The sequence below is a fragment of the Halichoerus grypus genome, chromosome 11 (assembly GCF_964656455.1).
Source record: "Halichoerus grypus chromosome 11, mHalGry1.hap1.1, whole genome shotgun sequence".
Taxonomy (NCBI): domain Eukaryota; kingdom Metazoa; phylum Chordata; class Mammalia; order Carnivora; family Phocidae; genus Halichoerus; species Halichoerus grypus.
Genome location: NC_135722.1, coordinates 111,246,218 through 111,261,583, shown reverse-complemented (window position 1 = coordinate 111,261,583; position 15,366 = coordinate 111,246,218). Strand labels below are relative to the sequence as shown.

Genomic DNA, 15,366 nt, shown 5'->3' with positions numbered 1-15,366 from the left:
AGATGTCATCTCAAAGAAGCCCTCGAGGGTTTCCTTATGTTTGTCTATTAAAGCAGCTCAGCTGCACAAACAGGCATTGACAGAGTGTGCTCTGTTTTGTTCTCCTGATCAGGCTGAGTGACCATCACTTTCAAAAGACACCAGAGCACTGAGGATGTGATAAATAGGTGGTAAATGCTAGTAATAGCAAACTCTCATAATCGTTTTCAAAAGTTATTGTGTGATAATATATCAATAAGCATTAACTGTACAAACTAAAGTAGTTTTATTCTGTAATTGATTTCCTGGGTTTCTTCATTTATTTTTGGGCTAGAAAAAAAAAACATATATTTTTGTTTAGTATCAGAATATTTAAATTTTCTAAAATTTGCAAAAAATCTTAAGGGACAGTCATTTCCTTTCTTTTGAGTCCATTTAACTTTTTGACAAGATTTACAATCTGAAATCCTCTTGAATATATTTATTTATATGTGATACAAATTAATGCAGGTATATATGGTATATATGAGAAATTAGAAGTATCTTTAAACACATACCACACTTTGAAGTGATCATGAAATTTAATTAAAGACCAATAAGTTCCATGAAAGTTCATTGAAATAGTGATGAGAATGTCTATGAAATTCATAGAAATTATTGCTGTTCTAAGTCTCAAAAAAGAACTCATTAAAATCAGTAATTGTCAATTCTATATCCTCATTAGAATTGCCTGGAGTACTTTAAAATAAAAATACAAATACATGGACCCCATCTGAGCATTAAATCAGCAGGACCCACATGTAGTTATTTCTACAAAGCTCTTCCTGTGATTGTAACATGCAGTCAGAGTGTAGAACCCCACAGTGGAGGCCATGAGACCACCTGGTCTCAGAAGATCAACCCTACCAATGGGAAACTCACATTAGGGTCACAGAGCTTTCAGGAGCCTCATTCAAGTCCAGTGAAGCTTTCAGGAAAAAAATACTCTTTGTAAATAACTATTTTTCAGAATTTCACATGGTGTTATAAAACCTTCAAGAAACTCAATACTCCAAATGGAATAGCAGTAGTAAAATTATTTTCTAAGCAATAACCGTGGCTAGAATAATTAGGTACTTAACTTTCGGTGTAGAAATTAAGGCAAATACAATTTATTGTCAGTCTTTGTTGGCTCCCTCTTCTTCACTTTGAGGACTACTCCAGGGATATAGATTATTTAGATACACTGTTTATAGTCATATTACTTTATTTTATATGACAAGGACAATAGGACTCAGTAACAGTGGTGTGTCAAATCATTAATTTTGGTGTTTAAAAAGTTCTAAGCTGTATAACAATGTTCCTTTTTTTTTTTCTTTCAGAAATTTTGTGATGAAGTTAATCAAATAACAAATTCTGAAACCCTCTCGAGTATAGACAGTCTTGAGGCTGGGGAACATGAAGAAATATATTTAACCCTTAACAAGGAGCCTTCCACATCAAACCAGAAGAATTTCATTTCTCTCAAATCAGTAAATCTGCAATCAACTAATCTAAGCTGCTTTGATGAAGATAAACCGTCACTCTCTAAAACTCAGCATATAAATAATTGGCTCATAAATGTAAATGATCCAAATACTCAGACTGTCACACCTTTCTCAGATATTTTAAGTAATCCTAACGTTCTGCCTTCTTGTGAATGTTTTAACGGTAAAGAAGAAAATCCACCTGTGGAAAGAGTGACAAATAGTGCTAATAATTCAGTAGCCTTTGTATATAGTCCACCCATATTTGTACAAGACGGAAAAAGCAAAGAGGTCTCCGAAACTAGCCCTGTGAGGGCAACTGACTCCTCTTCTGGAACATTCAAAAGGGAGAGACCATTTGTTACTGAGAGCCCAACATTTAAATTCAGCAGAGTCTGGGCCACTCCAGATTGTCTAACACAGGAAACGGCTGCGTTTTCAGACCAAGGGAGCGATTCCGAATTAACACAAGAAAATAGAACTACCCCATTTGTACCTGTGGCAACACGTATGGTTTTGCCACGTCATACGCAGCCAGCTAGGCCTTTACCAAAGAGCAGTCTACATATAAAGGAAGTCGACCCGGCGCCGCGTTCTGCTAAGTTAGGAGAATTGACAAACGTTAAAGGTGAGAAGTTAAAATGCTTCCATTGTGATAACGAAGAGTTGCCTTTGTTTTCAGATGATTTCCAAGTTGCCTATATACCTCACAGCTCTGATTCAAATGATAAAAAACACAAAATACCCCAAACATCAACGTCAGTGTCTCACATGATTTCTAACTGTGACTTAGTGGGTCAGCACAAGAAGATGAAATACAACATTCATGAGAGAAATGGTGTGAGGTTCCTGAAAAGTATTTTAAAAAAAGAATCTAAATACGAACACAATTGTTTTAAGGCACTAGTTATAAACCATAGCTTTAAGTTAGGAAATCAAAAAGCAGCAGCTATCAGGGATAGTATTGAATTAACAAAAGAAAAAGGTACAGAAATTCCAAAGACTATTAAAAAACTGAGGTGGTTTGATGAAACTGGAGATACAGAAAAAAATGCTGCAGACCATCATTCACTGAAGAACAGAACAGAGCTATCTCAGCAGTGGTCTCAGCCTTTCCACGTTCAGACTAAAAGTGGTGCTGCCGGCAACGCAGTTAGAGTTCCTGCCCTAAGTGCTGTAGATTCTGCTGATGGAACGAAGCCCGAGGAGGATTCTGTCTCTGACAATGTCGCTGCTTTAGGAGAAGCTGGGACAGACCATGTGCCTCTGAACTGTTTTATGCCTTCAGGTTATAACGTTGCTAAACAAGCCTGGCCACCCTCAGAAAAAGAGGGCAGTCAACCCCCTCTGCAAAGTGGCGCTTCTAAAGCTCAGAAAGCAAATCCACCACGAGGTGGTACAAGAGTAATCCGAAGAACAAGATCTGCTCAAGTGCAGTCAGCCTTCGTGCGCACACACAGAAAAGGCACTGTCCTTCGGCCCCAGTCCGAGAGCAGAGCCCACAGACTCTTACAAGCTCAGGGTAGACTGATTGTGCCTCATCCTCCTCCTAAGTCTCCGTCAAATATTAGGAGTAGTAAAAATATACAAGTGTCTCAGTGTCAACCGGTAACACTTGAAGATTCTCAAAACGTGATTACAAGTCACTATTTTCATTCAAAGCATGTGCTTCCAACAGAACACAAGTTCAGTCACTGGAATCTCCAGGAAAGTCATTTTCCACCCGCAGCTGTTTGTTCGGACTCTGTCACTGTGATGCCTTCTCTACCGTATTGTTCTTCTGAGTGCCAAACTTCAGCAAAAATAAATGGTTCAGATGGCACACAAGTGGTGCCCCAGCAAGGTGGGACTTCACGTTGCGCCCACAGATGTCCTGTTTATGAAGAAAGCCATCCCTCTGTGACTCTGAGAACTGCTCAAGAAGAGTCTGTTCCCTTGTGGAAAAGACAGAATAATATTCCGGGCCAAAATGAAAAGGCTGCTGGTAAGAACAAACATATATTTTTATAAATAAATTGTACAACGTTTTAAGGTCCTGTGAAATTTTTCTTACTGAGGTACAGCAGCGCGCACCCTGTGATACAATATTAAATAATAAGTTAGCGGCACGGAAAGTCTCTCCCTGAACGTGCTATCCTTGTCTGCCTCGCTGGAGCTTTTGAGAGAACCACCCAGCCCTCACTCAACTAAAATTAGAAACTTGCCAGCCTCCATTTTTTTCTCTTGTTAGTTTAAAAGAGGGAGGACAAAGAGTAGGGTCTGCTTTTTACCCCATATCATTCTGTCCTTACATTACCCCAATATTCTAGTCAAAATTTCTGTCAAAATAAGCACAGTGGAAAATATTTTTTAAATTATTCTAAGTAGGTAAATAAATGTGGTTATAATACCTTATTTTATTTTTCTTTAAAATGTTTGTTAAATTGAATAGTTATAAGCTAATGACAGGTGTGCCTAGCCCTCCCCCTCCCTTTCCAAAAGACTGGCAGCCCTACTTTTATCCCTTATGTATGCTGGTTTTCATGTGGAGGAAAAGTGACGGTGTTACTTTAAACAGTTTGGAGATTAGCTCCCCATAGAATGCCAGTTACCCTTACTAGCTAGTTAACTCCTCCTGAAGCTCTTTTCCTCTGGGGGAATGGACTAGAAGCCCATAAATTCCCTGCCAGTAGGAATCAGTTGCCTATTGAGAAATAGATAGGACTTGGGAAAAAATCGGAAAAGCTATTCTTTTCTTTTCCCAAAGATGTGAGTAAATACTAAGATGATGTAAAGAGGGGGTTAGTTTCAAATTTAATATTCAAAGTTTTCTTTAATTAGACTGAGATTTTAAGGACAGGGGGCGTTTGTTGTAATTCATCACTGTCTCCCCAGGTCCTGGCACTTGGTAGTCACCCACACTTTTCTTAAATTGAATGGATGTAAGTCATATTAGCAGATGGGAAGCTAAATGCAAAGACTCTAAACTAAAAACTTTCAGTACTTGGCTACAAAAATCTAGATGGTTTTTGTTTTCTTTTTTTTTCATTTTTCATCACAAGTGTCCTCCTTCATCCCATCAACTGTTTCACCCATCCTCCCCCCGCACCTCCCCTCTGGGGACCCTTAGTGTATTCTTTATAGTTAAGAGTCTGTTTCTTGGCAAAAACCTAGATTTTTTAAAAATTATTTTTCTCACTAAAGATTTTATTTCCTTTTAATCTAGGCATTTTACAATGTAACTTTAGTTTTCACACTACTTTCAAAAAAAAAAGAAAGTATCATATAGATTGAGTAAAAACCATTGTATGTATATATATATATATATATACCACATCCACCAGTTTGTTCTCTATAGTTGAAGAGTCTGTTTTTTGGTTTGGTTTGTCACTTTTTTCTTCAGTTGTTCTGGGTTTACTTCTGGGTGTTCTATTCTGTTCCATTGATCTGTGTATCTCTTTGTGTGCCAGTACCATACTGGTTTGGTTGCTATGGCTTCCTAATATATCTTGAAATCTGGGATTGTGATACCTCCAGCTTTATTTTTCTTTTTCAAGATTGCTTTGGCTATTTGGGGTCTTTTGTGGTTCCCTACACATTTTGGGATTGTTCTGGGTCTGTGAAAAATGCTGTTGACATTTTGATAGCAACTGCATTACATCTGTATGTTGCTTTGGATAGTATGGACATTTTAATAATATTTGTTCTTCCAACCAATGAACATCGAATATCTTTCCATTCATTTGTGTTGTCTTCAATTTCTTCCGTCAGTGTTTTATAGTTTTCAGAGTACAGGTCTTTCACCTCCTTGATTAAGTTTATTCCTAGGTATTTTATTCTTTCTGGTGCAGTTGTAAATGTGATTGTTTTCTTCATCTCTCTTTCTGCTACTTCATTAATAGTATATAGAAATGCAACACATTTCTGTCTATTGATTTTGTATCCTGCAACCTTATTGAATTCATTTATCAGTTCTAGTAGTTTTCTGGTGGAGTCTTTAGAGTTTTCTATATATAGTATTGTGTCATCTGCAAATACTGGAAATTTTACTTCTTCCTTAATGATTTGGATGCCTTTTATTTCTTTTTGTTGTCTAATTGCTGCAGCTAGGACTTCCAGTGCTGTGTTGAATAAAAGTGGTGAAAGCGGACACCCTTGTCTTATTCTTGATCTTAGGGGAAAATCTCTGTTTTTCACCATTGAGTATGATGTTAGCTGTGGATTTTTCATTTATGGCCTTTATTATGTTGAGGTACAATCACTCTAAACCTACTTTGTCGAGGGTTTTTATCTTGAATGGATGTTGTACTTTGTCAAATGTACTTTTTCTGCATCTATTGAAACGATCGTATGGGTCTTATCCTTTATTTTATTAACGTGGTATATCACAGTGATTGATTTGCAGATATTGAACCACCTTGCATCCTAGGAATAAATCCCACTTGATCTCAGTGAATGATTTTTTTTAATGTATTGTTGGATTCAGTTTGCTACTATTTTGTTGACAATTTTTGCATCTATGTTCATCAGAGATATTGGCCTGTAGTTCTCTTTTTTTGTAGTGTCTGTATCTGATATCTTTTGGTATCAGGGTAATGCTGGCTTCATAGAATGAATTTGGAAGTTTACCTTCCTCTTCTGTTTTTTGGAATAGTTTGAGAAGAATAGGTATTAACTCTTCTTTAAATGTTTGCAAGAATTCACCTGTGAAGCCATCAGGTCCTGGAATTTTGTTTGTTGGGAGTTTTCTGATTACTGATTCAATTTTATTGCTAATAATTGGTCTGTTCAAACTTTCTATTTCTTCCTGCTTCAGTTTTGGTAGTTTATATGTTTCTAGTAATTTACCCATGTTTTCTAGGTTGTCCAATTTATTGACATATAATTTTTCATAATATGCTCCTACAACCCTTGGTATTTCTATGGTGTCAGTTGTTATTTTTCCTCTTTCATTTCTGATTTTGTTTATTTGAGTCTTCCCTCTTTTTCTTTTTTTATGAATCTGGCTAGAGATTTATCAATTTTATTGTTTGTTTTTGTTTTTGTTTTTTTCAAAGAACCAACTCCTGGTGTCATTGATCTGTCCTGTTGTTTACATATCATTTATTTCTGCTCTAATCTTTATTATTTCCTTCCTTCTGCTGTTTTGGGGTTTTGTTTGTTGTTCTTTTTCTAGCTCCTTTAGGTGTAAAGTTAGGTTGTTTATTTGAGATTTTTCTTGCTTCTTGAGGTAGGCCTGTATTGCTATAAACTTCCCTCTTAGAACCATTTTTGTGGCATCCCAAAGATTTTGGACCATTGTGTTTTTATTTGTCCCCATGTAATTTTTGATATCCTCTTTGATTTCTTGGTTCACCCATTCATTTCTTAGTAGCATGTTATTTACTCTCCATGTATTTGTGTTCATTCCAGATTTTTTCTTGATTGATTTCTAGTTTCATAGGGTTGTGGTCAGAAAAGTTGTATAGTATGACTTCTGTCTTTTTTAGTATGTTGAGACTTGTTTTGTGGCCTAATATGTTATGTATTCTGGAGAATGTTCCACGTGCACTTGAAAAGAATGTGTATCCTGCTGTTTTAGGGTGGAATGTTCTGAATGTATCTGTTAGATACATTCTGGTCCAGTGTGTCATTCAAAGCCTTTGTTTCCTTGTTGATTTTCTGTTTGGATGATGTATCCATTGATGTAAGGGGGGAGGGGGTTAAAGTCCCCTACTATTATTGTATTACTATCAAGTAGTTCCTTTTAGTTTATTATTAACTGTTTTATGTATTCGGATGCTCCCATGTTGGATGCATAAATATTCATAATTGTTGTATCTTCTTGTTGGATTGAATTCCTTCATGATTACATACTGTCCTTCTTTGTCTCTTGTTACAATCTTTGTTTTAAAGTTTATTTTGTTAAATAAATAATAAAGTCTAGGTTGTCATACACACACATACATACATACATACATACCTTGGCTTTCTTTTCACTTCCATTAATACAATAAATGTTTTTCTGTCCCTTCACTTTCAATCTGCAGATGTCTTTCTTTAGGTCTGAATGAGTCTCTTGTAGGCAGCATATAGATGCGTCTTGTTTTTTTATCCACCCTGTCACCCTGTGTGTTTTGATTGGAGTATTTAGTCCATTTACATTCATAGTAATTATTGACAGGTATGTAGCTGTTGGTATTTTGTTACTTGTTTTATGGTTGTTTTTGTAGTTATTCTCTGTTCCTTTCTTCTCTTGCTCTCTTCCCTCATGGTTTGTTGGCTTTTTTTAGCGATATACTTGAATTTCTTTCTCTAAAGTTTTTTTGCATATCTACTACTGGTTTATGATTTAATGGTAACCATTAGGTTTGTATCTGACAAATTCTGCATATAGCAGTCTATCTTAAGTTGATGGTCCTTAAATTTGAACCCATTTTTTTTTTCCTCTGCCCTCTACATTTTAGGTATATGGTATCATACTTTACATCCTTTTAGTTTGTGGATCCTGTGACTGATTTTTATAGATATTTTTACTGCTTTTGTGGTTCCTGTTTTTCTTACTCCTACAGTGGAAAGAAAATGCCTATAATATTCTGGAGTCCCCTTTAATATTTCTTGTAGGGCTAATTTAGTGGTGAAGAATTACTTTAACTTTTGTTTGTTTGGGAAACTCTTTATCTCTTCTTTTATTCTGAATGATAGCCTTGCTGGATAGAGTATTCTTGGCTGTTTTTCTTTTTCTTTTTTTTTTTTTAAAGATTTTATTTATTTATTCATGAGAGACAGAGACAGGTAGAGGCAGAGGGAGAAGCAGGCTCCCCGCGGAGCAGGGAGCCGGATGCGGGACTCGATCCCAGGACCCTGAGCCGAAGGCAGACGCTTAACCGACTGAGCCACCCAGGCGTCCCTGGCTGTTTTTCTTTCAGCACTGTGAATATCATGCCACTCCCATCTGTCCTGCCAAGTTTCTGCTGAAAAATCAGCTGATAGCTTTATGGGATTTCCCTTGTATGTAACTGTCTTCTTCTCTCTTGCTGCTTTTAAAATTCTCTATCGCTACTTTTTGCCATATGTGTCTTGGTGTGGGCCTCCTTGGGTTGATTTTTTTGGGGTATCTCTCTGCCTCCTGGATCTGGATTTCTGTTTCCTTCCCTAGATTCAGGAGGTTTTCAGTTATTAATTCTTCAAGTAAATTTTCTGCCCCCTTTTCTCTCTCTTCCCCTTACACTTGATGGTGTCACTGAGTTTCCTAAGTCTGTTTTCATTTTTTCTCTCTCTCTCCTATTCAGCTTGATTGCTCTACTTTACTCTGTCCTCCAGATCACTGATGTGTTCTTCTGCTTCCTCTGTTATTTCTTCCATTCAGTGTATTTTTAATTTCATTTTTTGAGTTCTTCATCTCTGATTGGCTCTTTTTTAGATTGTTTATATTGCCACTGTTTCCTTGTTGATTTTCTGTTTGGATGATGTACACAATTGATGTGGGGGGGTGTGGGACGCAATGGGACTGGGGACATGGTGGGACCGGTGTGTGTGGTTATCTTTCCCTCTCCCTAGGGCAGGAGTCACTTTAGAGGGGTGCTGGCCCCTGTCAGCGCTGCCTGCACACTGACAGCCTGTGGCACATCTTCAGAAGGGCTCCAGCCAAGAGCCTATTGGAGGGGGCAGGGCTGCAGGGTAACAGCGGGGTGGGGTAGGCAGTGTCAGCAAGGTTTGCACCAGTCCTCTGCGGAAGAAGGCCTGCAGCTTCCAGGACTGAGGCAGACCAGGTTGGAGGGGCCAGATCCGCAGAAGCGCACAGGGCAGGACCTGGGGTGTTAGGAGGGTTTGCAGATTGTGCTGTGGGAGGAGACCTGGAGCCAAGGCCTGGCTGGAGAGAGTGGGTCCACAGTGGGGCAGGGTGCTATGTTAGCAAGTTAGGTAGTGGGTGTTGGCCCCTGTGCTGGCTCCTGCAGGTGGCCTTGTGTTTATGCTGTGGGGCAGGGGAGGGAAATGGCACCTGCCATCTACTTTGTTCCAGGAGGAGTCTCCCAATGATTCCAGCCCCTTAGCATATGCTCTGAAATTAGTAAACAAATCTCTCTCCTGTGTGCCCTAAGTGTTTTTCAAATTGCTACCTGTGCTGTATCTCTGTGGGGCTATTCGTTGGCCTGTCTTTTTAAGGGTGGGGACTCAAGTTTCCTCTCACCTTCCCGGCTCTCCGAGCCCACTGATTTTTAAAGTTCCAGGTGGTAAGGCCCACTAATTGTAAGAACTCACAAAATTTGGCTCCTCTGGTCTTCAAAGCCAAATGTTCTGGTGAGTCATCTTCCCCATGTGGGCTCCCTGGTGGGAGGGTCTGTTTCTCTCCCGCTCTGAGCCCATGAGTCCCTCCCTCCCAGGGACAGTCTCCCGGGTCCATCTAGTTCCCGACCACATCTCCACCCTTCCTGCCCTCTTCAATGTGGCCTGCTCTCTACATTTAGCTGTGGAGAGTCTTCTCTGCCAGGCTCCTAGTCGTTTTCTGGGTTATTTACACTGATGAGGGTGTTATCTAGTTGTATCCATGGGACAGGCAAGGTGAGCCTAGGATCCTCCTACTCCACCATCTTCCCCAGAAGTGTCAGAAACTATGTATTAATTTACCTAAATCTTTAGAACTGAGTAGCCACAGATTTTTCAGTGATACCATTTTTTAAAAGTACATTGATCTATACAATTTGTAGAAGGTGTAGAGTAGCAAAGAAAGTCATTAATAAAATAGAGGATGGAATTAAGATTCAAGTCATCTTTACCAACTGAAATGATAAACCAAAAGTAATAAAGTTCAGTTTAGCAAAGATAACTAACTGCAGAGTCATGTATTTGCATTCAACTTACTTTTTAAAGTTTTTTAATTGTGAAACATGTCTTAGAAAATAAATGTGTGTAAAATATAGGAACAAATTAAGGGCTAATAATAACAGAAGAACTCTGTACCCACTGCCCAGTTCAGAAATAGAAACTCATTGGTATTGCTGAGGTCTCACATGCCCTCCCCAGCCGGGTCCCTCCCTCCCTCACAGAAGCGACCACCACGTAGGTGTTCATCCTTCCATGCTTTTGGTATAATTTTACCACATGTAAATTTATCTCAGTATAGTTAATTTTGCCGAGGTCTGTAATTTATATAAATGAAGCCATTTCATCTGTGTTCTTCTATGATTTGCTTTTTTCAATCAATTTTATGTTTTAGATTCTTTGTCATTAATTTAGCTGTACTTCATTCATGTTCATTACTGTATTACATTTCATTAAATGAATGTACAAAGATTTTTCATTCTTCTGTCATTGGACATTTGGGCTGCCTCCAGTTTCTTGCTTTAAGGCGTAATGCTTCTTGTGGATGAGAAATAATATCTACTGACAACAACTTGCATCACCCTGATTACTGATGAATTGAGCACTCTCATGTGTTTATGAACTGTTTGTGTTCCCTCTTCTGAGAAATATCTGCTCTTGGGTTCTTTTTCCCTAATTGACAGGAGTTGTTTATATATTCTAGGGTCCTGTGTCCTTATATGTGTTGCATTTATTTTCTGCCAGTTTGTGATTTGTAGTTTCATTCTTTGTGATGAATAAATGTTCATTTAAATGTGGTCTTTTCCTTTGCAGCTTGCTTGTATGTGTTTGGTTTGCTAGAGGTTTGGTTTTTTTTTTTCAGTTCCAAGAAAAAAGGTATCTGTCTTGACACTGTTCCTTAAAAAAAAGAGAAAAAATCCACACAAAACTAAACCCCCAAAAAAAGAGTTTGTTGTAGCTGTTAAAAATTTAATACAATTTTAGGCAATAATAAACAGATCTTTGGAACTACTGCTGTAGTCTACATCATTTCCTATATTGTCTATATATTTCAACGGCTATTTAAACAAACTGGGGTGACACAGAGCTCTGGAACCAGGGGTTGGGTCTGAAGACCAATAAAGGAGCACAAGCCTAAGAGACATGATAGCTGTGTACAAATCTTTGAAGGTTTACTATATGAAAGAAAGAGAAAACAGAACGAAATGAGGGGTAAAAATTGCAAGGATGTTTTCCGCTTAGTGTAAGGAAGGGTCTGAGCTAAAACCACCAACAGTGCAAGAGGTAGTGGCTCCCCATGGCTAAGCCATTCGAGCAGAGGTTGAATGTCTATGGGTGAGGAAGGTAGATCTCTGAGTGAAAGGTTGACCTGTTAACTTCCAAGGGCTCTTCCAAAGCTATCATTCTCTGAACATCTCCAGAATTTGTTCTGATGTTTATAATTAAGAATACTATACATTTTGGGGCGCCTGGGTGGCTCAGTCATTAAGCGTCTGCCTTCGGCTCGGGTCATGATCCCAGGGTTCTGGGATCGAGCCCCAAATCAGGCTCTCTGCTCGGCGGGAAGCCTGCTTCTCCCCCTCCCACTCCCCCTGCTTGTGTTCCCTCTCTCACTGTGTCTCTCTCTGTCAAAAAAAATAAAATATTAAAAAAAAAAAAGAATACTATACATTTTAAATATGTAATAATTAATAATTAGTAGCTTTATTTTGAGTTTTGATAGAAAAGCTATCATGTGTAGAATTTTCATATGAGAAATTTGGCCAAAGATGCCGGTGCAAACTATATATATATATTATATATATATTGCAAATATACCAAGGTTCTGAGCTATTATATTAATTATTAGATAGTATTTAACTGTATGTATGTGAATGGAACAACACACAGTTTTAAGCATATACTATATCTGTTCCTGGGATCAGTAATTTACAGTCCACAAGACTGAACATCTACACAAAAAACAATAAAGCTCAAAAACAAATAATTATGCTACAAATCAAGAAAGTACAAAAGTGTTGGCAGATCGTGACTGCAAAAGATTTACAAACAGGCTGAAGGAAGGGAAAAATTCCTGACACAGCAGTCATGTGGCCAGAAAATTTTCACTTAAGGTATTTTTAAAGCTCTTCAAAATGGAAAGATAGGGACTTTCCAAGATCTTCTAAGCATAGAAAACAGTATAGAAACTCTTTTGATGCCCAGATGATCCCGCTAGAAACTATAACATTTAGCATATGTAGCCTAGCATATTTAGCATTTAGCTTACCCATATGGGTGGGAATAAAAATAATACAGAGCTTTCTAAACTACAGATTGTGTCTCATTAGTGGATTATGAAATCGACTTCATGAGTGGTGATGAGAATTTTTTAAATAAAATATAATTTTAGAATCAGAATATTCTAAGATAGAAACTACCAGAGGGCATCATATATTGTAAAGGTAAATGTGTTTCCCAGGACTGTATATGCATCCTGGATCACAGTGCAAAATATATTTCTTTCTGTGAGACGGTCAAATCAGAATGAAAGTTACTAGCATGGAGGGTAAGAGCTAGAATTTCAGATTTTAGAGATTAACTGCTTGGATGCAAATTCCAGCTTTGCCCTTTACTGACTCTGTTACCTCAGGCAAGTTACTTTTCCTTTCCTGTGCCTAATTTCTTTATCTGTAAAAATAGTGATGGTAACAGTGCCGACAGCCCTTAGAACAATGTCTGGGCACTTATAAATGGTGAACTAATATCAGCTAGAATTATAGTATCGTTTCCTACTCTCAAAGCTCAGGTGTTCAGTTACTGGCCAGCTTTCCAGAAGGTTGAAAGCTTTGGGGTCTCTGTTGTTATTTAGGTATAGATGGATAGTTTTATATGTATACTTACAGTGTATGCATTTAACTATATATGAATAGTTGGATATAGAACATTAGTAAAAATTTTGAGCATATACATATAAACATGCCATACAAATGTATTACTGTACTAATAAATACATAACCTTAATCAGAAATAGAAATATATAAAGAAGGAGATTAAAATGAAGTATAAACTTTTAAAAGAATGTCAAAATTTTGTATTTTATAAATAATACATTTTTAAATTTTTAAAATAATTTTATGTATTCTATAAAATACTTCTCTCATGTATTACTAATAATGCTCTGAATGTTTAGTTTCAAATGTCTTATCAATTATGACTTCATTTCATATACCATTATTAGTTAATATCTCAAAGTACAATATGCATTTAGGTTGAGGCTTATTTTTATTATTTGTTTGATAATTTTTCCAATTTGTGATTCTAACTTTGTTATAAATATAATTATACTGTCATTGTCATTATGTGGCAAAGAGTTTATGAGGAGAATAAGAGATATATCAGCTCTTTTTCTTATTCACCTGTGCTTGTGTTATTAGTTTTATCTTTGATCTATGGTTTTGCAATTTTTTTGCAGAAAAATACTTGTTTTTATTGTGGGATAATTGACATTACATTGTGTAAGTTTAAGGTGTACCATGTATTGATAGATTTATATATCGCAGTATGATTACTACCATAGCTAGCTAACACCTCCATCAATCACATAATTGTCATTTCTCTGTTGTGGTGAGAACATTTAATATCTAATCTCTTAGCAATTTTGAAGTATATGATACAGTGTTGTTGACTATAATCATGATGCTGTGCATCAAAACTCCAGAACTTATTCATCTTCTAACTGCAAGTTTGTACTTTGACTGACATCTCAATTCCCACACTCCCTAGCCTCTATAACCACGATTCAACAGTTTCTACTAGTTCAGCTTTTTAAATTTTTTTTTAAGTAGGCACCATTCTCAACATGGGGCTTGAACTAACAACCCTGAGATTAAGAGTTGCATGCTCCACCAACTGAGCCAGTCAGGTGCCCCTAGTTCAGCTTTTTTAGATTCCACATATAAGTGATACCATACAATATTTGTCTTTATGTGACTTAATTCACTTAACATAATACCTTCAAGGTCCCATCCATGTTGTCACAAATGGCAGGACTTCCTTCTTTCTCATGGCTAAATAATAATATGTTTATATAAACCATGTCTTCTTTATTCATTCATCCATTGATGGACACTTAGATTGTTTCTATATCTTGGCTATTGTTAATAACAAACAGCAGGAAAATACTTACTTCACAAACTCCCATGTTTGACAGATGATTGAATAATCAATTTAACTTCATAGGGATATAGCATTGCTATTAAAACAAGTTAAATCATAGAATATTAGCAGTAGAAGAAACTTCTACATCATCTAGTCTAGGGGTCTGCAAACTAGTCTATAAGCCAAATCAACTCTCCACCTATTTTTATTTTTTTTAAAGATTTTATTTATTTATTTGACAGAGAGAGACACAGCGAGAGAGGGTACACAAGCAGGGGGAGTGGGAGAGGGAGAAGCAGGCTTCTTGCGCAGGGAGCCCGACGTGGGGCTCGATCCCAGGACCCTGGGATCATGACCTGAGCTAAAGACAGACACTTAACAACTGAGCCACCCAGCTGCCCCTCCACCTATTTTTATAAATTAAGTGTTATTGGCACAAAGCCACACTCAATCATTTACATATTGTCTGTGGCTGTTCGCACTTTTTTTTTTTTAAGTTTTTATTCAAATTCCAGTTAGTTAACAGACAGTGTGATATTAGTTTCAGGTGTACAATACATTGATTCAACACTTGCATACAACACCCGGTGCTCATCACACCAGCGCCTCCTTCAACCCCATCACCCATCTAGCCCATCCCCCCATCCACATCCCCTCTGGTCACCTTCAGTGTGTTCTCTGTAGTTCAGAGTCTGTTTCTTGGTTTGCTTCTGTCTAAGAATATGTTTTTGATTAGTCATATAAAAAGCATAGAAAAAATGATAAGAAATATCCACATGCCCACTACTCACCTAAAATAATAAAACATTGCCCATACGAGGGAGGCACTACAAAAGTCTTTTTTAGACTCTTCCATTTTGTGAGGACTCATTCAGATGCTGTGAGATAGCCATACATCCACTGAGCAGACACAGGTAACATTTAGTTAGATGACAGGAGGCAAGAGAGCCTGGCGACTGAT

At 37.4% G+C, this 15,366-nt stretch overlaps 1 protein-coding gene across 5 annotated transcripts in view; it reads left to right on the top strand.

Annotated features, from left to right (window-relative positions):
* Positions 1–15,366, top strand: part of LOC118520436 (centrosomal protein of 126 kDa) — a 90,815-nt gene that overhangs the window by 62,896 nt on the left and 12,553 nt on the right. For all 5 annotated transcript variants that reach the window (XM_078059094.1, XM_078059093.1, XM_078059097.1 and 2 more), the window contains one exon: positions 1,341–3,468. In XM_078059094.1, coding sequence (XP_077915220.1) covers positions 1,341–3,468 — 2,128 coding nt within the window. The remainder of the gene's footprint in view (positions 1–1,340; positions 3,469–15,366) is intronic.